Consider the following 27,764-nt stretch of genomic DNA (forward strand, 5'->3'; position numbering starts at 1 on the left):
CGATCACGTCTTAAAGGGCCAGCGATACTGTTTTTTCTTATGGAGTCCCAGGACTGCAAATTCCCCCCAGCCTTAGTGAGTGATTCAGGTACTCCTGAATCTTCACCTTCCCTTGCGGCTGCACTTGCGACTTTAGCGTCCAAGGCGGATTTGTTGATGTCAGAGCAGGATTCTAGGAAGAGAGTGAGGACTTCATTGTCCTCTGATTCTGAGTCTGATATGGTTGCCCTGGACAGTCTACCCCCTGAGGGGTCTCAGTCCTTGCATTCTGATATGGAGGTGGAAGGGGAGGAGTCGGATGATCCTTCTCCTGAAGCGGCTAAAGAACGCGCGGCTGTGTCTACGCTCATTGCTTCTGTTAAAGAGACACTACGTTTAGAGGATGAGCCCAACCCACCGGGTAAGCAGTCGTCCTTTGGGACTCGCAGAACCCGAAAAGCGGCACAGGTGTTTCCTTGTCCCGCTGAGTTTCACGAAACCGTGAACGAACAATGGTGAAATTTAAAGCAGCCTTTTGTGGTACCAAAACGGTTTCAGTTCCGTTACCCTTTCGCGTCTCCTACGGATTCGCGATGGACCGTGTCCCCAAAAGTGGATCACACTGTGTCCAGGTTGAACAAGGCCACTCTCATGCCCTCGGAGGATTCTCTGGTGTTCAGGGACCCTATGGATAGGCGGGTGGAATCTCTTACTCGCCACGTGTATATGGTGGCGAGTTCCTTACTGAAGCCCATCTTTGCCTCTTTTATGGTCTCTCAGGCTGTGGCTGATTGGGCCCTGGTGCTAAAACGCACTCTGGAGGCGGATTCCGCCCCTCCAGCTACTGTGGAGATGGTAGAGCAGATGCGTCTGGCGGTTTTGTACCCGTGTGACGCGGCCTTGGATGAGGCTCCTCTAGCAGCACGGCTGTCTGGTGTCACGGTGCTGCTCCGTCGTTTGATGTGGCTGAAGAGCTGGTCAGCTGACCAGTCTTCCAGGAAGATGGTGTCTGACATCCCTTATGCAGGGAATCGTCTTTTTGGGGAACCCCTGGACGAATTGGTTAAAGGGGTCACTGGGGGTAAGAGCACTCTACTACCCCAGCAGCCCAAGGGTAAGTTTTTCCGCGGTAAGCGGGGGCCTTCCTTTAAAACAAATCAGGGGTCCTTTCGTGCCTTTAAGACACAGGACAAGGGGAAACCCTTTAAAGGCCAGGGTGGTCAGAGGAAGCCCTGGGCGGGCAAGCAAAACCTAACCACGCCGGCCTGGCGGGTTCTTCCCGCTCTACCTGAAGGGACGCCCTCATCCGTTTCAGGGATGGGGGCTCGTCTGTGCGGTTTGCTAGAACCTTGGCTGCTCCGGGTTCCGGACAGGTGGGTTCAGGAAATTATTCGATCAGGATACAAGATCAAATTCCTTTCGGGGCCAGCGGACGGATTCTTTCCCTCAAATCTTCATTTGACCCCAGATCGGTTGCACGATCTTCATCGGGCAGTTCAGGATCTCCTCGCCCAAGGGGTGGTCGTCCCGGTGCCTCATCGGGACAGGTTTCGGGGGTTTTATTCAAATCTGTTCACCGTGCCCAGGAAGGAGGGCAAGGTACGTCCAATTCTGGACTTGAAAGCTCTGAACCGCTTTGTGCGGGTTCAAAAGTTCCGCATGGAATCCCTCCGTTCGGTGGTGGCCTCTTTAAGTCTGGGAGATTTCCTGGCTTCCATCGACCTCAAGGATGCGTATTTACACATCACCATATTTGAGGGTCATCAGAGGTTCCTCCGATTTGCAATCGCGGAGGCCCACCATCAGTTTGTGGCGTTACCTTTCGGTCTTGCTTCGGCTCCAAGGGTGTTTACCAAAGTGCTGGCTCCTGTTCTGGCCCTGTTGCGGGCTCAGGGGATTGCGATCCTGGGATATCTGGACGATCTCCTGTTAAGATCGAGCGCCAGTCCGAGCCTATTGCGCGATCTGTTCAGACGCTCCAGGCGTTCGGGTGGACCATCAACGTTCAGAAGTCGACCTTGTCCCCTTCTGTTCGTCTCTCTTACCTGGGAATGGTCCTGGACTCTGCCCAAGCAAAGGTTTTTCTGCCGGAGGACGAGCTCCGGACTCTGTAGGACGAGGTCAGGTCCCTCCGGGACAAGGATTCCTCGTCACTCCGGGCCTGCATGCGGTCCCTGGGGTTGATGGTATCAGCCTTCGAGGCAATTCCATTTGCACAGTTCCACACGCGATCTCTTCAAGCGGAGATCCTGGCCAGATGGGACAGGTTTCCTCAATCCTTGGAAAACGTCAGGAAGAGTCTTCTCTGGTGGCTCCAGTCCCCGGCCTTGACGGAAGGCAAGTCCTTCCGCCCGTTATTGTGGACGGTGATCACCACGGATGCCAGCCTGTCGGGCTAGGGTGGCGTTCTGGGCGTTCTGTCTGCCCAGGGCACTTGGTCGGAGGAGGAATCCTCCCTACCGATCAACATATTGGAACTGCGAGCGATCAGACTGTGCTTCCTCTGTTGTTCGGATCAACTTCGGGGCCTCCCTGTGCGGGTGCAGACGGACAACGCCACTGCGGTGGCTTACACCAATCACCAACGGGTCACCAGGAGTACCCGGGCAGCCTGGGAAGTGACGACATCCTGTCTTGGGCCAAGACGCATGTCCCGGCGATTTCGGCAGTTCACATTCCAGGTGAAGAGAATTGGCAGGCCGACTAGCTGAGCCGCCAGACCCTGGACCAGGGAGAATGGTCCCTACACCCAGGGGTGTTTCAGATGCTGTGTGCGAGATGGGGAACCCCAGATGTGGATCTGTTTGCATCTTGGCTAAACAACAAGGTGGGAAAGTTCGTGGCAAGAACACGCGATCCTCTGGCAGACGCCTCGGATTCGCTGGTGGTCCCTTGGCATCAGTATCGCCTGATTTATGCCTTTCCCCCGATTCAGTTGTTATCCAGGTTCCTTCACAGGTTGGTCTCGGAAACCGAAGTTGGTGATTCTGGTGGCCCCGGACTGGCCGCGCCGGTCTTGGTACGCGGACATCATCCAACTGGTTGTCGAGCCTCCATGGCGGCTCCCGTTACGGTACGATCTGCTGTCCCAGGGGCCGATCTTCCATCCTGTTTTACAGTCGCTGGCTTTAACGGTATGGCTGTTGAAAGCCAGGTCCTGAGAGACAGGGGTCTCTCATCTGAGGTCATTCCTACCCTGCTTAAGGCTAGGAAGGCCTCGTCCGGTAAGATCTATTACCGTACCTGGAAGGCTTATTTTGCCTGGTGTGAATCCAGGGGCATCCCTCCTCATTCCTTTTCAGTGGCGAGGGTGTTGGCCTTTCATGCAAACTGGTGTGGACCAGCGCCTTGCGTTGACCACGATTAAGGGCCAGTTATCTGCACTGGCTATCCTTTTCCAGCGCCTCTTGGCGTCTAATTCTTTGATACGCACCTTTATTCAAGGAGTGCGTCATTTGGCTCCTCCTCGGAGGGCGCATTTACCTCCTTGGGACTTGAACTTGGTTCTGTCCGTTTTGCAACGTCCTCCCTTTGAAAACATCAGGGAAATTTCTTTACCTCTGCTGTCACGAAAGGTTGCCTTTCTGGTGGCGATCACTTCTGCCCGCAGGGTGTCAGAGTTGGCGGCCCTGTCTTGCCGCTCCCCTTACCTGGTGGTTCATAGGGATAAGGTGGTCTTGCGACCTAACCAATCTTTCCTTCCTAAGGTGGTTTCTGATTTTCACCTTAACGAGGACATTGTCCTACCTTCGCTGTGTGCGAATCCTAAGGATCCTAAGGAGTTTGCCTTACATTCCTTGGATGTTGTCCAGGGCGATCAGGGTTTACCTGTCGTCCACTGAATCCTTTTGGAAGTTGGATTCTCTTTTTGTCCTTCCTGAGGGACCTCGGAAGGGTACGGCTGCGTCTGCGGCAACCATTTCAAGATGGATCAGACAGACGATTGTTCAGGCCTATTAGATTAAGGAAGGGGTACCGCCCTTTCCTGTCAAGGCGCACTCTACCAGAGCGGTGAGTGCGTCCTGGGCTTTCCGACATCAGGCTTCGGTGGCCCAGGTGTGCAAGGCTGCGACTTGGCTGTCCGTGCACACCTTCTCAAAACTTTACAAACTTGATGTTCTGGCATCTGCAGATGCCTCCTTTGGCCCCAAAGTTCTGTGTGCGGCAGTGCCATGAGGGGGCCCTGGCTTTGCCGGTCCCTGACTGTTGGGGTTGTTTTTCGCCTTGTTTATTTGCTTTCCTGGGTTATTGCTCCAGTTGAGCCTTTCTTTGTTAGCCAGAGGATTTACCTTTCTGTTCAGATAATGTTCCTTTCTCTGACTTGGGTGCTGCGTTGCCTTTGTGACGGTTGCGCTTCCCACCCCTCATGTCTACACTGCTTTGGGACATCCCATTGGTGAAGACTGTATGAGTGGGCGGCGACTGTCAGAGGAAGTAAGAGAAAACTGAATTTTTGTAAAATCTTACCGTAAAATTCCTTTCTCTGAGTCCTCTTGACAGTCGTCGCCCCCGCCCCTATTTTGGGGTTTTATGGATTCTAACTGCTTGCTACCAAACTGAGTTGGGATGGCAGATAGCAGGGGGGTATTGGACCAAAGGGACAGCCCCCTACAGGTGTGTCTATGTAAATTGCTTTGATTTAACAAGTCTTATGCCTAGCTTGCTCCTGTGGATAAGAGGTCAATACCCATTGGTGAAGACTGTATGAGTGGGCGGCGACTGTCAGAGGACTCAGAGAAAGGAATTTTATGGTAAGATTTTACAAAAATTCAGTTATTTGATCACTGGTGCAGTGTTCTTTGGACTTTATTGAAAGGACTATTATAATCATACGGTCACTTAGATTTATGTGTTTGAGTTGATTGATTTATACCAGTGCTGCTTCACATCCAAATATTGGAGAATGTGGTGAGTGTGGGCCTTATTTATTTAAAAGCAGCAGCAGTAAGCCCCGGTTCACACTTGTGCATGTGCGGGGTTCGCATGTAATATCGGAGCGCACTGCTCCGACATTACATGCAATCGGCTGTGCGGTGCGAGTTTAGCCATACAGTTTGTATGGCTAAATTCGCACCGCAGCCGCACCAAACACGCACAGGACCCTTTTTTCTAGCCGCATCAGGATCGGATCGCACAGCGGTTCACACTTGTGCGATCCGATCCTGTGCGAGCTGCACGATCGCACTGCGATATGCGATCAAACTGGGGATGTCGTTAAGATTACATTGACACCCCCAGCGTATCGCATATGGCAGTGTGAACTGCCGGGGGTGCGTGTGCGATGCGGGAACAGGCTGCGAATTCGCAGCCTTCCCGCATCGCATATATGTGAACCGAGCCTAAATGTGAATATTCTTTTGTTTTATTTATTATTTACTTATTGCAATTATAGCAGTTTTGAGTCAATATTTGAATATTTGTTTTGATTATTTATTCACTGCACTCCACAAGTGAAGTGTTTCTGTTGTTAACTAGTTTAAAGCTATAGCTAGAGTTTTTCTAAAATGATAATAGTGACATTTTGTGTGGCCCCTTTAGATACCATACTTTATATTTTTGTGTTTTGTGTTAGCGTGAAGACAAAATTTCCCCGGTTTAGACTCTTTGCATTGTGACCTAAACAATCCATAGTGTGACTTAAATGATAGATGCATATTCATAAATACCATGATTAGTAATGGAATAATGGGAAACCCTTATACTATTTGGTTTATAGAGTCCAGCTAATTCTCCTTCTTTATATTCCACTGGAGAAAAATAACTTTTTAGCAATGCAAAAAGCAAATAGAAAGCAACACAAATATTTCAGGCAGCATAGTTAATAATTAAATATATCAAATAAGTATGATTAAATTTACAGCTGGAGATGACGATAGGTTTTTAAAATATTATCTACTCATACAATAATTATGAACCAAGAAAGGTCATTCTAGACTTCTGTGCAGATCATTGGTCTAGATGTGGGCTGCATCTGCAGTGACTGAAAGATAGGGGAAGGGAGGAAGACAGTGCGACCACTCTTGTGTAGTAAGTTCCAAGAAGTTAAAAACGAATACTCGCAAAGTATAAAAACCACACATGTTTATATGGGAATCCACAGAACAGTGTAAGCCTGTGATGGAGGAACAGTCCCAAAAGGGTGCAGCTGGATGGATGGATGATGAGCTGCTACAGGCACAAAGTCCAGATCTCTGTGCCACTTGCTGATAATGGGGAAATGGCTCTGACAGTCCAGTAGGCATGTGCAGTGCCACGGCTTCCTCGTTCCCAGTGTCAATGGACGATGGATGGTAATGTCCACCTGGAGTCCAGGGTCACAGGACGCATTTCGGAGGACCTTCCTCTTCCTCAGCTGAAAGATAGACTGTAGGACAAAGCATGCCCAACATGTTTGTGTGCTTATTATGTATTCACTCATGTTGCCACTTGCAGAATATATGCATTAAGCTCCTTATCCAAATATATACAGTATATCCTTTCCAAACCTTATGCATTTTGGTTGTCTGAGGCACTGCTGTATGTACTTACATAGGGTGAAATGACTATTCCTGTAAAGTGGATTTTATGTCTGTAAAACTTTCTTACATTTGTCAAATTAAGGAGGAATATTTGATGATCTGTGGACCGACCCCCTCTTTCCAGTGTACTTATCTGAAAATATTATTTATTTTTCAGACTGCTGAAATGGCAGAGCGCTTACAAAAAATGGGAGAAAGCAGTCTCAGAAATTTCTCTATGGATACAGAAACAAGTTTATATAACTTTGAAGGAGAAGATTATCGAGAAAAACAAAAGGTAACATTTAATTTGCAAAAGTTATATATTGAAAAATGTATATTATTAGGTGAAGTGTGAGGGAAATGATTTCTTAGGCGCTAGTATAGTGAGCACACTTGGCACCAGTGCTTAAATTTTCAAGGTCAGGGTGATGTCAGATGGACTTTTGTTTTTTCCAGCTGAAAACATTACCATTTAAGGCTAACTCCAGCTTTAGCAACATGTTACATGTTCCACCCGTATGTAGACTGTAACATGTTGCTAAGCAACCCCCCACACCCCAGAGCGTCCTCCCCTTGTGACCGCATGCAGAAGGTTTTTCTCACTTTTGAAATTGGCTTGGCCGTGTAGAACTCTGCCATCACACCTGCATCATTCATTTACAGAGGCCTGTGAATGCATGAACTGCTTGTCCCTTCTGCCACCTCAGCAAACAGACTTTGAATTCTCAGTGGAATACAAGTGCGATGATCACTGCACTCTTAGTCCACTGACCCTTCTTCCAACTCTGCAAATGAAAGTTCATATGGATGTATAGGCAGAGTGCTGGAGGAAGACTTTGCAGGAGCCTGACATTATACCTGACATTGCTATGCATTGCAGGCTCCTGTGACCAAAAAAATATATACACATTTATTATTATTTTTTTAAGTGGACGTAGCCTTTAAAGCCTGCTGTCCACTGAAGATTTGATGTGTAGAAAGAGAGGAGGTTTCAATCTGTGAAAAGGCTATGTCACTGAAGCTGACAATGGTTTTTACTGAATCACTAAGGCAGGCCATACACAGTTCGAACCTCCTGCTGAACCGGCTGAGATTTAAATCGTTAATGGGCAGGCTGAATGTACCAAGTTGATCAATCAATAAACTTGGGTACAGTTTGTCTTCTCCCCCCTCCTCGGGAGAAGACAAGTGCTGATTCCCCTGTCAACACTGTCTGTGTCAGGAAGAGACAATGAACTACCAGAGTGCTCAATAGCGCCCTGGGGGTTCATTGAAACTACAAGCTGACAGCCACAAAGGCTGATGGTACTTGTAGTTTTCTATTCACAGAACTCTTTTAAAATAGTGACAGCAAGCAGAAGGAGAAGATTCCCTGCTTGCTGTCACCACAGGCAGTGGAGTGGGCAGCAGGTGCAGTAGTGGGAACATGTGAAAGTGTACACCCTAAAAACTGGTTGAACATGTAACATGTTCCCAAAGGTGAACTTATCCTTTAAAGACGATTAGGTTCGGATTTAAAAATTTACAATTAAAGTTATACACACTTTAAAAAGTGGGCCTTCTTTTTTAAATGCGGAAGGCTTAATGTATTAATACATTTACAAGTAGTCATGCCACATAACCATTCTTGCATTATAACTTGTTATATTACCTCAATATACATTGTCTTTTCTTGAGCCCTGGTTCACGCTATGAATGGTTCACGCTATGAATTGTACAGGAATGCGCAGTGCATGCAATTAAGTGTGGCGCGATTTGAGCCCATTTATTTTGAATAGGCTCTATTCGCACTGCATCACACCAAAAGTCGTGCATGCACTACCTTTAGAAACGCACTGCAACCACATCCAGTGCAGGCAAATGCACCGGGTTTGCGACCTGTGTTTGCGGTTTTTTTAACTTCATTGGCACTTCGAACATGATGTGGGAAATGCGCATTGATCGTGCTAGTGTGAACCTAGCCTTAGTGATAGTAGCTCTCTCATCAAGTAAATCAAAACTTGATTTAATTTCATGGTATACAGGCTTAATTGGTCCTTTAATAATAATAATGTTTTACAGTTTTTAATAAAGTGTATACGTTTTTTTAAGTGCTGCTTTTTCTTGCATGTATATTTAGCTGAGTATGTTGGAGTGGATAGAGCCCCCGAAACGAGAACGTAAAGCCAATTATGCTGTGGATGCATACTTTAGAGATGCCTTGCGTGTCAGTGAACCAAGAGCTCCAAAGGTAAAACTACTAGCATTAAAAATATCATGCCTGAAACAATGTTGGTCTGTGTGAACAATCTGATTTGTATAAATTCGATTTTTGTGTTTTTCACATCCAAAATCAGGAAGCGTTCATATGAACTGATATAAGTATAAAGCATAAACAACATCTTTTATCATTTAAAAGATAACATATTACTTATGCTTTTTTATGTATTACTACTCTAATATGCTGTATATATCACAGAAGAAGCAGAATGTTACAATAAATACAGAAACACATCAAAGAATGGATTTTTTAAACTTCTGTAGGGGTCACTGGTGGATGTATGTATATTATTGAGCAGTAATAAGTATAAGGGATGACATATTTCATAAATCACACAAGTGCAAATGTATGTAAAAAAAAACTTGTAAACCGTTGCTCAGCCAGTAGCTTCAGGGACCTGTATGGCTCTCACAAGATGAGAATGTTATAAGCTTAAAATGACACATTTTTCTAAACAATAGAGAGCTCAGGTAACTGTTTTCCAGTATTATCACATCTTTTTAAATAAATACCACATTAACAAGGCCTGCCTTTTTTTTTTAAAGCATAACATAACCTTTGGTGAACCAGAACATTGATTGTAAATTGGATTGTTTTTGGTCTATTGGGACTCACTAACACATAAATAATGGGTGTGGTTATCATATGAAGTCCCACCCAAGTGATTTTTCACTGGATTACTAAACCCAGTTGGGGAGAGTTCATGTAATGATTTTTGTGAAATTAAGTGAATTACCATCTACAAATAAAAAAAAAAAAGCTTGGTAGTGCTGTCCTTCTATGACAGGGTGCCCTGTTCATTGGTTTTCTAAAGCCTGTGCAGAGCCAGAACACCAACCCATTGTTAGTGCTCTTTTAGAGAATGTGGCAATGACACTTATGCTTTTTACACATTACTCTGCCAGAGCCTAATCGGCTGGCCTTGCCACAGTAACAGGAAAACAGTATAGTGACATACAAGACCAGAGTAAGGCTGGGCATACATGTTCAATGCTCTTGTGCTATTTTCATTTAGATTTACCAAAAACCTTAAACGACTTTCAATTGTATCCAGTTAGGCAGGCCCTTGCACTACATAGTTTAAAGTAAATCTAAAGTAAAATTGTACAGGAAAATTGAACATGTATGGCCAGCCTTAGTCTTAAATGTAAACTGGAATGAGAGAAATCTGTGTTCCAAAGCTTTTGTAGATGTCAATTCCTTGACTGCTATAGCTTTATTATTTAATGAGCCAATGACCTGGAACAAGAAGGCAGGCAGGTCCTTCCAGTGTTATAAAATGCTTTCTTGTTCTAGGTTAGGCTCTTCCTAAGTATTGACATATTCAGAATACACCTAAATATTAATGACTACAGGAATAAATTGCAGAGTTTGTCTTCAAGTCTCGTTCTTCCCAGTTTTATGTCTATTAAAACAGTTGCTATAAAAAAAAAAAAAAAAAGCAAAAAACAGTTTTTTAAAAGTTAAGTGGGAGAAATTATTTGGATCCATAACTCTAGTTGAATCGATTTAGAAAATTTGAGCAAATAATTAAAATTTGTTTTCTCTCTTTAAGGCACCACGGCCCCCAAAGCAACCAAATATCCAAGACTTCCAATTCTTTCCCCCTAGACTGTTTGAGTTGCTGGAGAAAGAGATTCTTTATTACAGAAAGACTATTGGATATAAGGTAATTTCAAATATGATCCACATGAAACACCAAATACCTTAGCTTTTGTTATGATAGGATAAATCTTACTATCTTGTATAGCATTTTCAAATAAATTACCTTCAGTTGGTGATTTCAAATCAAATCAAATCGACTTTATTTGTCAATTCTTCCACATGTACAATACATACATACAGAGAATCGAAATTACGTTACTCTTAGACCCCCAGGTGCATACAAATAACACTAACAATATAGCCTAAAAATCTAAAAACGCTAAAAAGTAAAGAAAAATAAGGTTAAAATAAAAACACAACAGATAAAGTGCAGACCAATGACGTTCCATGGTGAATGAGGTAGTGAGCAGATCAATGCTGCCAAAGTGACTGGTGCAAGTCATTGAATGCTAGTGGAAGGAGGGGATGGAAGGACCTAGGGATATGGGATCTAGGGAAGGGGAGGTGCATAGTACAGTGGTGCCTATGGCAGAAAAGGGACAAAGGGGCAGGTTCGGAGCGAGTTCAGCTTCCTGACAGCCTGATGGATAAAGCTGTCCTTCAGTCTGCTGGTCCTGGCCTGGAGACTCCGCAGTCTCCTCCCTGATGGCAGCAGACTGAAGAAGCTGTGTAATGGGTGGGTAGGATCACCTGCAATGCATAGAGCTTTGCGAGTGAGACGGGTTCCATAAATATCCTGAAGGGAGGGGAGAGAGACACCAATGATCTTCTCAGCTGCTCTCACTATGCGTTGCAGAGTCTTCCGGCAGACGCGTTGCAGGTGCCATACCACACAGTGATGCAGCTGGTCAGAATGCTCTCGATGGTGCCTCTGTAGAAGGTGTACATGATGGGGGATGGGGCTCTGGCTCTCCTCAGTTTGCAGAGAAAGTAGAGACGCTGCTGTGATTTCTTGGCCAGTGCTGCAGTGTTATCAGTCCAGGAGAAGTCCTCTGTGATGTGCACACCCAGAAACATAGTTTCATTCTTCTAATTGAAACTATGATAACAGATATTCTAACTTCCATTATTTAGACCAGACTTTCTTGACCTTTTCAACACAGAGGAACCCTTGAAATCAATTTCTGGTCTCGGGGAACCCCTGCTAAAAATCTACAACTCATGACACATTAGTGTGACAGTCAGTGGGAAGAATGCTCCTAATTCTTGTCATCACTGGGAAGAATTACCTCCTTACAGAGAGCTAAAAGGAACAATGGTGTCATTGGAAACTTCTCTGAGAGGCAGAAATTGCCTATTGATCAAGGAACCCCTTGTAACCTCAGAAGGAACCCTAGGGTTCCACGGAACCCTGGTTGAGAAACCCTGATTTAGACTGATAAAGTGGATATTTTTCAAGAGCTTGGTTGAGCTTGTATATTTATTTATTTGTAGTGCAATTATCTTAGTTTCATAAAATATATAGGCAACATACTATCACATTTAAAGTGTTTAAGGGTAAATGTATTTTAATTAAGGCTAGATTCACACTGTTGAGTTGTTTCATTGCTTGTGGAGTGCCATTCTGAATGGCGCTGTAACACACTTTTCCAATGCACCTGCAATGCAGGACATCACATTGTTTGTTAATGCACCTTTTCTGTGAATTTTGGTGCGTTAGGCAGCCCATTCAAATGTTAGTGCATGTGTGTTAAACGCACCCTAATTATCCTGCGTGGCAAGCAGAACCCTTTGCCTCCCTGGATTGTCAGCATGTGGAACACCCTTACTTTCTGCTGCAGTTACCCTCCACTGGGAATGGAGTATGTCTGGAGAACATTGTATGACCTCTTCATCTGAAATCAGTGCTTCTCCTTTGACTGATCTGCACCCTCTTTGGGAAGGCCCTCCAGATAACCTTCTCTTGTCCTGTCCTTAATCAGGTGAATGCTTTGAGATTTTTGTCCCTTGCTCAACGGCTGTTAATGCTTTCCTGGACCTGGGGGGATCAGGAACTTCTTAGATTGTTGTCTAAGAGTTGGGTTAGGCATGCTCCACAGCATTCTTCTGCAGGCCCCAGCATTACTATGATATCAGGGAGGATGTTTTTAGGTTCATCCTCAGTGCTTCTGGTGGTTTCTACCTCACTAGTCTGGTGCTGGGGTCTAACCTTTTGCCTACCTGTTTGAGGGTGAATCCCTTCCACCCTACTGCCTCTGTCTTGTTACTGTAACTTTGTAGGATCAAACATTTGAGTTATCTAATGGTCTCAGGAGTCACTTCCTGCCCTGCGAGCTGAGCTTTTGGGTTGTATTAATAACATATGTTTGCTGGTGTGCCTCGATTAGCAAAATTGATTTTATGGCTAGTTAACCCTGATTAGTCACTGAATTTCTATCCTCTTGATCCTAAAGGGTGTAAGACCTTAGACCAACTGGTCTTTGTTGCTTAAACCCATTTTTATTACTAGGTCCTTCTTGGGGTTGTCCCCATTGCTATTTTTCCTCTTGATCACATCTGATTTTGGGGTCCTTTCTTTACTATTATATTTCTATTTTGGGATTTTTTTGTTGTTCCATCTGTTTTGCTGGGTTCTGTTTATCAGGATTTATTTGTCTTAAGCTTGGTGTTCTCTTCTGTTTGGAGCCATTCCCTCTGGTAACCTTCTGTATCCTGGTCTGGAACATCAGAATAATTGTCTGTGCTCTTGCTTTGTTCATGTTGACAGGTTCCCATATATAGCAGGGGATCCTACCTCATTCATTCTGCCTTGTGGGGTCTGTTGGTAGTTTTGGATTATCTTAATCATACATTACAGGGCACAAGCAAAGTATTAATAGAGCCTGGTTATAGGCTTGTACCTTCAGATGACTGGAAACTAACAAGCTTTCAAGGAAATGCGCACTTTATGCCTACCCTTTAGCCCTACCTTACTCCGTTAATCCTTAGTTTTTTACTAGTGAAAGAAATCTTGCATAGCTTAACTAAATTATTAGTTACCTTTATTCACTATCCTATATTCCGAAACCTACTCTGTGAGTACCCTACTAGGGAATACCCACTCTCATAGCTATAACAGTGAAAGGGAGCTATCAACCGCAAACACTCAGAGTGATGATGAGCTGTTTTTACCACAGGAACCAAACACTGGCCTCTGCATCCATTTTTAGCTCTTCTTCAGGCAAGCTGCAAGAGGCCTACCTGAAGCAGAATTCTCTGCAACAAATTCACGATTTCTTGAAAAAATAACCGTTTAATGACGGCTATCTCTGTCCAGAGCTCAAAAATGGCACACTTCTGCAGGAACAGTCTCTGTGGTGCCTGGTTGGCTTGCTTGGTGTCAGCCTGTTATGGGTGGGTGGCTTGCAGGTACACTGTGGTGGCTGGTTTGCTTGGTGTCATCCTGTTATGGGTGGCTGGCTTGCAGGAACACTGTGGTGGCTGGCTTGCAGGAACACTGTGGTGGGTGGCTAGCTTGCAGGAACACTGTGGTGGGTGGCTGGCTTGCAGGAACACTGTGGTGGGTGGCTGGCTCGCAGGAACACTGTGGTGGGTGGCTGGCTTGTAGGAACACTGTGGTGGTGGGCTGTCTTGGTGTCACTCACTCACCCCCTGGCCTGTTGTGGCGGGTAGCTGCTGCTGGCTTGCTGGAACACTGGTCACGGTGGTGGGTGGCTGGCTTGGTGTCATCTGGGTGGCTGGTTGCCTGCTCGCTGGGCTGGCATCCTGTTGTGGTAGGTGGCTGAGGCCAGGGCCTGTGGGTGGATGGATGGCTGGTAGCGTGACCGGACCGGACTGCAGCTGGCTGTAACACGAGGCTGTGGGAGGCGGTCTTAAGTGCAGTGCGCGCGGTGAAATGGCGTCGCGTACGGGCCGTGCAGGCGTTAGAAGGCAGAACGTGAGCGCGCAACATACGGAATGACATCACGAAATTATCGGCAATATTGGTAAAAAAAAAAGCCGATTCTGATATGTCAGAGAAAGTCCACATCAGCCCTCGATATATCGGGGGGGTTGCCCCCCCCCCTTTTTTTTTTTTTGCGCCTGGGTACATTTAGGATGTCAATGCCCTTTACAAATCTCTTTCTTATTGCTCTACTCAGGCTTCAACTTCCAAAACTAAGTTTAGCCTTTCCTTTCAGTGAAAGACTTGGGCCACAAAACCCAGCAAGTTTTTCTCAAAGCCCTCTTCCCAATGAAGGGGGCGTCTTCACTCCTAACATATGTTACAGTTTGCTTCCTCTGGGTCCCAGACCCATGGGTTCCTGGAGTTGTTTCAAAGGAGTACAAAATATAGTTCAAAGCTCTACACCTCATCTGTTTCTTCTCTGAAATCAACCAAAATCTGCCAAGTACAGTCGGATTTGCAAAATGAACTGAACTGTCTTTTGTCCCAGGGAGTAGTTGTGCCAGTATCTCCACAAGATAGGTTCACAGGTTTTTACTCAAACCTTTTTATTGCACGAAAGCCCAACGGGGTAATATGTCATGTTCAGGATTTAAAATCCCTTAACCACTTACCGCATACTGACGTACCCGTATGTCGGCAGAATTTTCGGGGTTATACCGGGATGATGCCTCTAGCTAGAAGCATCATCCCGGTACCGTGGTTTAAAGCCGACGGTCGGCTTTCCGTCGGTAACGACCGATGCGCCTTGGGAGCCGCTCAATTGTCACCGGGGTGAGCGGGAGGGGACGTCCCCCCCCTCCCGCCGCCTTCCGTGGCTTTGCTCGGGGCTCCCGTCCCACCGGGAGCCCCGAGCACCCAGCCGGCACGTCCGCCGGCTGGATGGAGTCCCGATGAATGCCGGAAACGGCATCGATCGGGTCTCCGATGACGTAACCCGGAGGCGGCGTCCATGACGTCACTTCCGGGTTACTGTGCTGCAAAAGGCGGCAAATTTAAAAAACGGCTGTATGCATAAACGCCGTTTCCTGCGTTTTTGCATACATGGAAGTGTAGTGGAGGGGTCTAGGGTCTTTTAGACCCTCGATCCCTCCATAAAGTGTACCTGTCACTACATATTGGTGTCACAAGGGATGTTTACATTGCTTGTGACAGCAATAAAAGTGATAAGATTTTTTTTTTTTTTTTTTAAAAACTGTAATAAAGTTAAAAAAAAAGAAAAAATAAATAGGAAAAAAAATAAAATTTAGCCGCCCCCGTCACCGTTAGCTCGCGCACAAAAAAAAACGTATACGCAAGTCGAGCCGCGAATGAAATCGCTGTTCAAACCACACATGTGAGGTATCGCCGCGATCGCCAGAGCGTGGGCAATAATTTAAAAAAAGAGCTACACTCTAACTCTAAACTGGTAACCGTTAAATAAATTTAAAGCGTCGCCGATTGAGATCTCTATTGACCGTAGTTTGTCACCATCCCATGGGGGGGGGGGGGGGGCGCAATTTTAAACCGTAACATGTTGGGTATCTATTTACTCGGCGTCACATCATCTTTCACAATATACAAAAAAAAATGGGCTAACTTTACTGTTTAGTATTTTTTAAATGCAGTGAAATGTGATTTTTCAATTTTTTTCCAAAAAAATGGCGTTTTAAAGACCGCTGCACAAATACCGCGTGACAAAAATTTTTGCAATGACCGACATTTTATTCTCCAGAGTCTTTGCTAAAAAAATATATATAATGTTTGGGGGTTCTAAGTAGTTTTCTAGGAAAAAATACTGGTTTTAACTTGTAAACAAAAAGTGTCCGAAATAGGGCTGGGGCTTAAGTGGTTAACAAGTACATAAACATTCCAAAATGGCACATGGACAGTTATGGCCAGACAATAACGCAAGGTCATCATTTATTGCCTCTGTCTAGCATCTGCAGACATCCAAGATGCCTATCTGCATAACCTGTGTTTATCCTCCTTATCAGTGCTTTCTGGACTTTGCAGTGGCAGAGAGTCACTTCTAGTTTGCTGCACTGCCTTTTGGTCCTCCCTCTTCTCCAAGAGTATTCACAAAGATCCCAGCACCTCTTCTTGCCCTTCTCAGAACTTAGGGCATCCAGGTCAAATGTTATCTGGATGACCTTCTCCTGAAGGACTCATCTCTATCCTGGGTATCTGCAGGGCTTCCACAGGATAATCCAGATGCTGCAGACCCTCAGATGACTGGTCAATTTAAACTGCTTCCCGCCGAGCGTGTTGTAAAATGACGACTGTGTGGGAGCACTGCTAACCTGGTTGGATGTCATATGAGATCCTCCAGGTGTGCGCAGTGGCACAATCTGTCCCCTGCTGTATCCACTGGATCTCTGTGATTGGTCACAGTGATCACATGGTACAGACAGGGCCAATCACAGCGCCCCTGTACCATGTGGTAGTTGTGGCCAATCAAAGCTATGATAATTGTACACTATGACACATGAATGGATGCCATTTATGAAAGTGATTGTCACTGGTTGTTTATCCCTTGATTCTATTCATGCATAGCCATATGTTCATGTTTATATGTTATGGCTCTCTCACCTCTGTATATGCAGCAGTTAGTGTAGTGGTCCCCTCCCCTCCTCTCTCTGGCAAGCAACCTCTGAGCTGCAGTCATACATGTGTGTTTCTTCCAGCTTCTTGATTTTGGTGGGCAGTGTACGTATTCCTCAGTATTTGGCTGCCACTTGCTGATGTTGCTCAACAGGGCTGGTAAACCTGAGTTTTAGTGTAGAGGGGTGGAGGCACCTCTCCTGCTGCAGGAGAGGTTTCCATTACAGAACAGAGCTCAGCAAGAAATCATTCTAAGTGAAAAGAAGACTAAAAAACTGTTCAACTGTTCATGCACTTTGCAATTCTTGGTCTGATGTTCATAACAAGAGACCGGAAACAACACACTGCTTGGAAGTCCACTTGAATGAATACCACCAATGTTTCCATATACAGCTGCAAGAAAAAGTATGTGAACCCTTTGGAATGATATGGATTTCTGCACAAATTGGTCATAAAATGTGATCTGATCATCATCATCTAAGACACAACAATAGACGATCAGTCTGCTTAAACTAATAACACACAAAGAATGAAATGTTGCCATGTTTTTATTGAACACACCATGTAAACATTCACAGTGCAGGTGGAAAAAGTATGTGAACCCTTGGATTTAAAAACTGGTTGAAACTCCATTGGCAGCAATAACTTCAACCAAACGTTTCCTGTAGTTGCAGATCAGATGTGCACAACGGTCAGGAGTAATTCTTGACCATTCCTCTTTACAGAACTGTTTCAGTTCAGCAATATTCTTGGGATATCTGGTGTGAATCGCTTTCTTGAGGTCATGCCACAGCATCTCAATCGGGTTGAGGTCAGGACTCTGACTGGGCCACTTCAGAAGGCGTATTTTCTTCTGTTTAAGCCATTCTGTTGTTGATTTACTTCTATGCTTTGGGTTATTGTCCTGTTGCAACACCCATCTTCTGTTGAGCTTCAGCTGGTAGACAGATGGCCTTAAGTTCTCCTGCAAAATGTCTTGATAAACTTGGGAATTCATTTTTCCTTTGATGATAGCTATCTGTCCAGGCCCTGATACAGCAAAGCAGCCCTGAACCATGATGCCCCCACCACCATACTTCACAGTTGGGATGAGGTTTTGATGTTGGTGTGCTGTGCCTCTTTTTCGCCACACATAGTGTTGTGTGTTTCTTCCAAACAACCCAACTTTGGTTTCATCTGTCCACAGAATATTTTGCCAGTACTACTGTGGAACATCCAGGGGCTCTTGTGCAAACTGTAAACATGCAGCAATGTTTTGTTTGGACAGCAGTGGCTTCCTCTGTGGTATCCTCCCATGAAATCCATTCTTGTTTAGTGGTTTATGTATTGTAGATTCGCTAACAGGGATGTTAGCATTTGCCAGTGACTTTTGTAAGTCTTTAGCTGACACTCTAGGATTCTTCTTCACCTCATTGAGCAGTCTGCGCTGTGCTCTTGCAGTCATCTTTACAGAACGGCCATTCCTAGGGAGAGTAGCAGCAGTGCTGAACTTTCTCCATTTATAGACAATTTGTCGTATTGTGGAATTATGAACAGCAAGGCTTTTGGAGATACTTTCATAACCCTTTCCAGCTTTATGCAAGTCAACAATTCTTAATCGTAGGTCTTCTGAGAGCTCTTTTGTGCGAGGCATCATTCACATCAGGCAATGCTTCTTGCGAAAAGCAAACCCAGAACTGGTGTGTGTTTTTTATAGGGCAGCTGTAACCAACACCTCCAATCTCATCTCATTGATTGGACTCCAGTTGGCTGACATCTCACTCCAATTAGCTCTTGGTGATGTCATTAGTCTAGGGGTTATTAAATCCAAGGGTTCACATACTTTTTCCACCTGCACTGTGAATGTTTACATGGTGTGTTCAATAAAAAACATGGCAACATTTCATTCTTTGTGTGTTATTTATTTAAAGCGGTTGTAAACCCTTGGGGAAAAAAAAAAAAAACCTGCAAGACAAAGGCATAATGGGCTAGTATGCATCGCATACTAGCCCATTATGTGTAACTTACCTTAGAACGAAGCCCCGACACGGACCCCCGGACATCGCTGCGGGCGCTGCCATGATCCCTCGCCGTCCCTTCCGGGTTCGGCGGCTCCGGCGCGGTGATTGGCCGTAAGAGACGGCTCCGGCGCGATGATTGGCCGGAGCCACGATGACGTCACTCCCGCGCATGCGCGCGGGAGTGATTTTCCGGCAAGCTCCCGGCAAATTAATTGAAGGTCCCCCCGGACCTTCAGAGCGCATGCGCCGCTCGCGAGAGCGGCTGCATGCACTGTAAATATCTCCTAAACCATGCCGGTTTAGGAGATATTATTTGTACCTACAGGTAAGCCTTATTATAGGCTTACCTGTAGGTAAAAGTGTCAAAAAGCGGGATACTACCGCTTTAAGCAGACTGTGATTGTCTATTGTTGTGACTTAGATGATGATCAGATCACATTTTATGACCAATTTGTGCAGAAATCCATATCATTCCAAAGGGTTTACATACTTTTGCTTGCAGCTGTATCTTGGGACTTTTTCTGAAAAAGCGTTGCAGGCTTTTCCATTAATTGGAAGCCATTTGACTCTGGTAAGCAGCCATTCCCACTCTTTTTCAGTGTCAGTGTCTCTACTCACTAAGGATTTGGAAAGATTGGCTTTATCACGCATGCTGGGACTTTTGGGGCTTTTTTTATGGAGAATGTTCATTTAATCACTGACATTTATTTATTTTGCATCTTCCTTTATGGACACTTCACAAACTTTTATATACATACATTTTTGCATTTTATGAGTATAGTTTATCAAGTTGTATCATTTAATAGCACTGCAATTTGCATCAGATGGCCCAGGTCCTCATGGGTGATGGTTTTGATTTAATTGATTTAATTTGCTGCACATAGAGGCTCCCCCGTGTGTCTCCTTTACATTACTACAGATATTCCTCCTTTCTGCTGAGGAGCTGCACTAAGTCCTTTGAAGCTAGCTGCTATACCTAATTTGGCATTATTTGGCACTTTCTTGATCTATTCACTTCTTGGGGGGCTCTGCCTTTCAACTAATGCTTGCCTCCATGCTAATTTTTCCAGACTTTGGCTGACTGTTTAAAATCCGTAAGCAGAAAACTGCTGCTGGATAGTGTTGATTTGATAATTATAATGCTGAATGTTCTGTGCAATGCAGCACTGGATGTCCCAGGTAACCCTTTTATCTGTTCAGATCTGCAGGATTTATTCTACCTTAAGTGCTGTTTAGTGCAGCAATATTGTAAGAAGGTCTTTTTTGCACTTACCCATTGTGGGAGACTGTCTTTTCTCCTCATCTTGCCAGTGGCGATAGGGGCAGTGTGGTGCACATTTTGGCGCATTACATGGCTCCCTTTTTTTTTTTGTTGAAACAACTTTTTTCCAAGTATTCAAAGCATACACTTCATTCATTGCAAGGTGCGATTCAGCACCTTGCTCCGCGATAAAATTATAAAATGCAGCCCTAGACTGCCTTGCAGTGTGAATGTGACACATAGGAAACAATTGTTTCCTGTGTGTCCCTAGGGTAAAAGACATTTTACCATGCAGTAAAATATCTGTCACCACATAAAGTGTTAATTAGCCCTTAAGCTTCTTCATGCCTTTGTACGTCCTCATTATTTTTGGTTGCAATCAGTTATTGCCTTCCTTCGTCACGGTGGCTTCTTAGCATCCATTGACATAATATATTTCCACTTTCCCATCTTTCTAAGTCATTAGTGATTTCTTCACTTTGTTTCACTTCACCACTGTCAATTTCTGGCCTTTCCCTTTGGCCCTTCCTCAGCCCTGAGAGTATTCACAAAGGTTCTCAAACCAGTTTTTGGTCTTCTTCATCTGTGAGGTATTCCAGTCATTAAATGTCACAATGATCTGCTACTGTGAGAGCAGAACCCTCTGGCCTTAGTTTCCAATCTGTCAATCATGATGCGAACCTTGGAGGACTTCTGGTGGATCTTAAACATTGAGAAATCATCTCTCATTTCATTATATTGCTTGGAGTACTTTGGCCTTTTGGATAGTGTTCAGTTCCTGCCCCATAAAAAGTTACATAAAGTGCAGACTTGGGTTTGTAAACTTAAATCCCAGCATTAGTTTTCTCTAAACAGTCGCATGCAAATACTGGGATTGATGGTGTCCACTTTCAAGGTTGTTACATTTGCTTAATTCCACTCAATAACCTTTCAAAAGACAATCAAATAAATACCAATTTAACAGCTGAAAAAAAGGCATTAGTAGCTCAAACACAACAAGGTCAGAAAAGACAGATGCTCATCCACAACAGACCTCCACCAGCAAAATAATATTGTAATCCATCAAAAACCCATATAATCCTTGATAGAGTCTCTAAATAGATGTTAAAGTAATCCAGGAAAGAAGAATCAAAATCCCAGGTGTGCAGCTTGAAGGAATACACCTCACACTCCTCCACCAATTAGTGTCAGAGAAGTTGGCAACTCACCAGACTGTGACGCCTAGCCACTCTCATGGAAAGGCTCACAAGCATAGCTACTAATCACCAACAGGGGGACTGCATCCTACTGCTCACTCCTGGTCCTGATTCGACAGCCTCTGGACTCACTTTTCTCCACCCCTTGCACACAGTACACTCAGGATAAAAGAAAGAATTGCTGCAATATTGTGATATTGTTTTCATAAAAACACACTTTTATTAAAAGTTTCCTATATCATTACACTTACAAGTATAGTGAATCTTAAACAGCATGATTTTCAAGATTGCAGATTAACTGACAGACACCCCGGGGGTCTCCTCACCCTCTCCATGGTGGTGTGGCATCCTCTCGCAGTGGTCCGTCTGTCACTGCTGATCAATTCCGGTTGCCGTATGGTCACGCCCTGAAGCTTTTCATCATTTCCTACTTTGTCAAGGGGGAGTCCTTTCAAAAGAACATTTTCTCAGTGTGAATTCTTTCAGTCTCTGGACAAAGTTATTTGGGTTAAATCCCGGAATGAAAATATCTCTACCATGGTGGCTTCTGTCCCTGTTGTTGGAGGTCAAATTTTTCTTCCTTTTACAATGGATACCTGTCAAGACAGATGCCAGCCTTCTGGGTTTGGGGCAGAATTCTGGGCCCTCTGTCTTCTCAGAGTTTTTGGCCTCAGGAAGAATCAATGTTTCCAATAAACATTCTGGAGTTACTACACTATACCCCTTCTGACTGGCCATTTGATACAAATTATTCAGAGAGCACCACAGCTGTGACTGACATCAGCGATTGGGAGGGGGGGGGTGGGTGGTTACAGGGAGTGGTATGGCGAAGATGGAGGTAGAGCCTATCTTGTCCTGGACAGAACATCATCATGTTTCAGCAATGTCCACAGTGCATATTCCTTGGTTTTTAAACTGGCAGGTAGACTTTCTTAACAGACAAGATCTGGACTTAGGGGAATGTTTTTTCTATTTGGAGGTGTTATCAGACATATGTCTGCATTGGAGAAATTTGAACATGGACTTGCTAGCCATTTGTCTCAACAAGAAGATTGGCAGATTTGTCTCTAGAACCCGGAATCCAACAGCAGATGCCTTGATGGCACCATAGGATCAGGATGCCCAGATCTATGCCTTTTCTCTGACGCTTGTATCCTACCTACTTTGAAAGGTTGAGGCCAATGGCATTCAGTTCATTCTTATAGCTCCTGATTGGCCTTGGAGATTGTGGTACACCAACCTTGTGTGTATATTAGTTGTTGCTATGTGGCATCTACCAAATTTGCCACCAGGCCTATCATCCCAAGGGCCAATATGCCACCAAGCTGTTTCCTGGCTTTGAAACCGAGGTTCTGAGTGACAGGCATTTTGTATTCAGCTATCCTGACCATTCTTAAAGCTTGTAAACAATGTTTTTCATTGCACACAGAAGACTTTTAAAATAGTGTTAGTCTTTGGGGGTTTCCTCATGAGCCTTTTCGGTGAGCGATGTTTATTTCTTTCCTTCCGTTTGGAGTAGAACAAGATTTGGCCCTTTGTACTATATGGCGTCATGTGTCTGCTTAGTCCATTTTTCCTGAATTCTTTATTTAAATGCATTTGATACATACAAAAAAGGGACAATGACCAAATTTTACATTAGATTGCAGTCCAAATGGTTGTTACAAAAGTGTATATAATATTCTATAGTGTATTCAAAATATGAGAAAAGCATTCATAAATTATTAAAAATGTAAACAAAGATTTAAACTATGTAACGATAACAATCACTATAAGACCAGGCTTTTTCTGGCACTTTTTGTTTACAAGTTTAAAGCAGTATTTTTTGCTAGAAAATTACTTATAACCCCCAAATATTGTACATGTTTTTATAGCAGGGAATAAAATGGCGATGTTGCAATTTTTTTGTCACACGGTATTTGCGTAGCGGTTTTGCAAACGCAATTTTTTGGGGAAAAAATAGACTTTAATGAATTTATGAAATAAAAAATGTATATATATATATACCCCAGATACCGAACATGTCAGGCTTTAAAATTGCTCACGCTTGTGGAATGGCGACAAACTGCGGTACTTAAGAATCTCAATAGGCGACGCTTTAAAAATGTTTTACAGGTTACCTGTTTAGAGTTACAGAGGAAGTCTAGCGCTAGAATTATTTCTCTCGCTCTAACGTTCACGGTGATATCCCACGTGTGGTGTGAATACTGCCTACATATATACGTGCACAACTTAGGTATGCGTTCGCTTCTGCACACGAGGAGAGTTGGGGCTCTTTACATTTTTTTTTCTTATTTATTTTACTTTTTATTTTTACACTGTCCCTTGAATTTTTTTATTTATTTTTTTATCCTTTTTATCCCTATTACACGGAGTGTAAACATCCCTTGTAATAGAAATATGGAAGACAGGTCCTCTTTATGGAGAAATCTGGGGTCAAACATGACAAGAATCTATTCTTAACCTTTAAAAGCAAAAGGTCAAAAAAAAAACATTTTTTTTTTTTTTTAGCATTAAAAACAAAAATGTTTACTTCCACCCTAGACCAGAAGTGACATCATGATGTTGTGCCAGTCCTCCAAGGCCATAGAGGCGATCAAAGCAGATCTACTCTTTGATGGCATGTGTGACCAGCAGGCGGCAACATAGGATCGTTTCTCAGGCGAATTGGAGGAAATGGTAAGCCGAGAGACAGCGGCAGGAGGGTGGATGTCCCATCCTGCCGCTTCTGAAAGCAATCTAGCCATAATCCCGGTAAACCATTTGCAAACTGCAACATATAAAGTGGATATAAAAAGTCTACACACCCCTGGTAAAATGTCAGGTTTCTGTGATGCAAAAAAATAAATAATTATTTTCAGAACTTTTTCCACCTTTATTGTGACCTATAAACTGTACAACTCAATTAAAAAACAAAATTTTTGGTGAGGAGTAGAAAAACAAAATAGGGTTGCAAAGGTGTGCACACCCTCTTAAAACTGAGGATGTAGTTGTGTTCAAAATTAAGCAATTACTTTCAAACTCCATCAGGACAATATACTACCTTCCTTTTTTCCAGATCCTCACTCAGAGGAGGAAAATTTATTGCATTCTCTTGAACTTGTGTGCGTGCACCTAAGTTTTACTTAGAGAAATCAGCTCGGATTCGTAAGACCGAGAGCTTGTTTGTGCTGCCAGAAGGGCCCAGAAAGGGGTTGGCAGCATCTAAGTCTACGATTTTTTATTGGATTTTGAAATAGGTCTCACATCCCTGTTTGGTTTGGGGACTACAAACAGGTTTGAGTAAAAACCCTTGAACCTTTCGTCCTCTGGAACCTCTATTATCACTTTTTGAGCTGTAGGCTGGTACAATGCCAGAAGGGGAGACCTTCTTTTTAGGGGATCTGTCGGTATACCTGACCTTATAAACTGGGGATACAGGAACACCCGAAATTCCAGTTTGTATCCCTGTGAAATGGTGGAGAAAACCCAGTTGTCTTGGATCAATTCTACCAAACCTTTGAGAACTGCTGCAGCCTTCCCCCCCACCCATGTGAGTGGGGGCGCCCCTTCACAGAGAGGGCTTAGTGGAAGACTTGGCTGATTTCTGGGCCCAGGGCTTTTTCTGACCCTGCCCTGAAGGCTTGGTTCCGGATCCAGATGGTTGAGGCCGTCGCTACTGTCTGGAAGTAGAAGCACTGGTATTATGAGTGCTGGGAATTTTGAAAGGAGGACGCTTGCTCTTCCTTTTCACGGGTAGCAATGTACTCTTCCCCACCGAGATCTTTTGGATATACTTATCCAGATCATCACCAAAAAGGCATTCTCCCTAAAAGGGAAGCCAGCCAGTAACTTTTTACATGGGAATTCCGCAGACCAATTCTTTAACCAACGGATTCTGCGCATTTGCACTGATATCAGAACAAATCGTGACATTTGCCTTATAGAGTCCGTAAGAGCATCCACTGCAAAACATAAAGTGCGAGGTAGATCTGACAGATCTTCCATATACTCTCCTTGAGAAGGAACTGTCTTGGACACTCGCTTCATACGGTCTTTTGACTGACAAACTCCTATGGCTGCTACTGCTGGTTGAATCGCAGAACCTGCAACCGCAAAGGAAGCTTTCAATAAAGATTCCAACTTTTTATCTGCTGGATCTTTAAAAACCTGGGCATTATCCACAGGACAGGTTAAACTCTTGGTAACCGCAGAAATGAAAGCATCCACAATGGGTATATTTTTTAGTAAACTTTTCCTCCATAGTATAAAATAATGAAAACTTTTTAGGAGGAACAAAAATCCTATCCGGATGGTTCCAATCTTTATACATTTCTTGCTCCAAGAGCCGATGTATGGGAAACGTCTGAGGACTATGAGTAGGGCGCAATGAGCCTAGAGAATAAAAAGAGACTTCAGCTGTATCTAGGTGAGGAAATTTGTATCCAGACCGGACCATTTCAGTAAGAGACTGAATAAACAATCTCTGGGCCTGAGAGGTAGATAGAGACTCCTCTGACCCTGATTCCCCAGAAGTGGAAACCTCAGCTTGACCTTCCATAGGGTCACAATCAGCTACTTCTTCCACATCCTCTGCCCAATCCTGAACTGACTCGGGTGGCTCAGGTGAAGGAGATCTATCACGTTTCTTCCCTTGAGATGCTGCAATGATACTAACAATCCTACCCTCAAGGCTGGCCAATGCCACAGCCAAATCGTCCTTAGTAACGTAGGTTGCGGCAGACGTACTAGGAGTAGCTACTATGCTTGACAACCGTAATGGCTCAGATTGGCAAGATGCCTCTGGCTATTCAGGAGGAGTAGACACAGTGGAAACACAGCTAGGACCTACAAGGCCTGACGGCGGCATCACAGTGCCTTTTCCAACGTGCCCCCCGGCCCTTTTTCGCGCAGACATTGCTTTTTTGCAAGAGAAACTTGAGGTACGATCTTTAGGTGTACTCAAGGCTTGTGCCAAGCTTATACAGCCTAATGCACACAGCACTGATTATTCCAAAATACAGGACCTGTTTGTGCCAGTAACATACACCCACAGGGACTCACGCAACCCAGCTGCTGTTGCTCTGTGTCCCCTACAGCCTCTGACAGTGGCTTATGTGTTGGAAACAGTTCCTTGCAGAACGCGCCCATTTATGCTGTATCGCGCATGTGCAGAGTGGTACATGGCGTCCACATGCATGCTATTGCGTAAGAACATGCCCTCCACGTGGCGTACAGCCGTACTTAAAAGCGAAGATTCCCACGCGCGAATAGGCCTATGCCATAGACACGCATTCAAGGCAGAGACGAACATGCGAATGCTTTTGTGCCAGGGCGAAAAACAACAAATACAACCATATGGGTTCAGAGCAGCTTAGGCTGAATCTTGTTTGTCACAGCTAATAACTCTCAGGTAATCAGCTCAGGGTAAAACACAATGTGATAACAATAGGCAAAGAAATAATGATTTAAATCAAGCTTTGCAACAATCCCACAACTGCCTCAACAAGATGTAACCTGCAAGCATAACATCCATAGTCTCATGGAGGGATACATATGGCACATGGTCCCTGTTATCTTATTAAAAGGAACAGTGCATAAAATATTTACAATTTGCAATTATGCCAGCAATTTTTACCTTCAAGGTTTGCCGAATAAGTAAATATTTTAAATTGGACTCACCAGTTCAGCCACAGGATTCTGCTTGAAACAGAAATCCAATCTTCACCCATCGTGGCAAGCTTTGTCTTGGCGACCTTCAAAGACTGAGTCCCCTTGTTTTAGAGGGGCCACGGCCTTGGACCTGTAGAGCACCCTGCACAGAGCGCCTTTGGGGTTTGTTATTCCAAGGGTTTTATTTTTTACATACTGTCACCAGTGCAGTACAGCATTATCAAATAACTGGTGTGAGGGTGATCAGGGACACTGACTGGTGTCAGTTTATTTTTCTTTATGAAAATTTTTAACACTTTGGGACCAGAGCAATACAGCATTACCATAGTAACACTGTCCTACTCTGGGGAAGTAATCAGGATTTTTTTTTTTTTTTTACACATTATGATTGCTTATACCAATGAATTTCATTGGTATAAGCAATCATTTTTACTGAATTACACTGATTTATTCAGTGTCTTTTGTTGTGATTAGCTGTGATTGTCCAAAGCTAATCACATGGTACAGATTGGCCCTGTCTCTACCATGTGATCACTGTGACCAATCACAGCTAGCAACACAGTTGTATACAATGGGTGGCATGAAAGAAAGCCATCCATTGTTTACAATTGTCATATGATCTGCTGTGATTGGTCACAGCGATTACATGGTACTGGCAGCTGGCCGGTATAGTGATCAGTTATTGGCTGTGTGCACCGTTATGTGGCCCTGTTCTGGGAGGACTTCATATGATGTCCACTCAGAATGAAAAAAATCCCATAATTTTGCTATAGGACCAGGAAGTGGTTAAAGCACACTTTCTAGCTTGATAAGTAAAGCCTGGCACAGATGTACCGAAAGTC

The 27,764-nt window shown here is 44.2% G+C and overlaps 1 protein-coding gene across 1 annotated transcript in view; it reads left to right on the plus strand.

The window, feature by feature from the left end:
- Positions 1-27,764, plus strand: part of SMARCA1 (SNF2 related chromatin remodeling ATPase 1) — a 373,846-nt gene that overhangs the window by 198,089 nt on the left and 147,993 nt on the right. The window contains exons 16-18 of the mRNA XM_082262882.1: positions 6,655-6,774; positions 8,599-8,709; positions 10,295-10,408. Of these exons, the coding sequence (XP_082119008.1) occupies positions 6,655-6,774; positions 8,599-8,709; positions 10,295-10,408 (345 nt within the window). The remainder of the gene's footprint in view (positions 1-6,654; positions 6,775-8,598; positions 8,710-10,294; positions 10,409-27,764) is intronic.

The sequence above is a fragment of the Pelophylax lessonae genome, assembly GCF_965119305.1.
Source record: "Pelophylax lessonae genome assembly, chromosome: 7".
NCBI classification, from domain to species: Eukaryota; Metazoa; Chordata; class Amphibia; order Anura; family Ranidae; genus Pelophylax; species Pelophylax lessonae.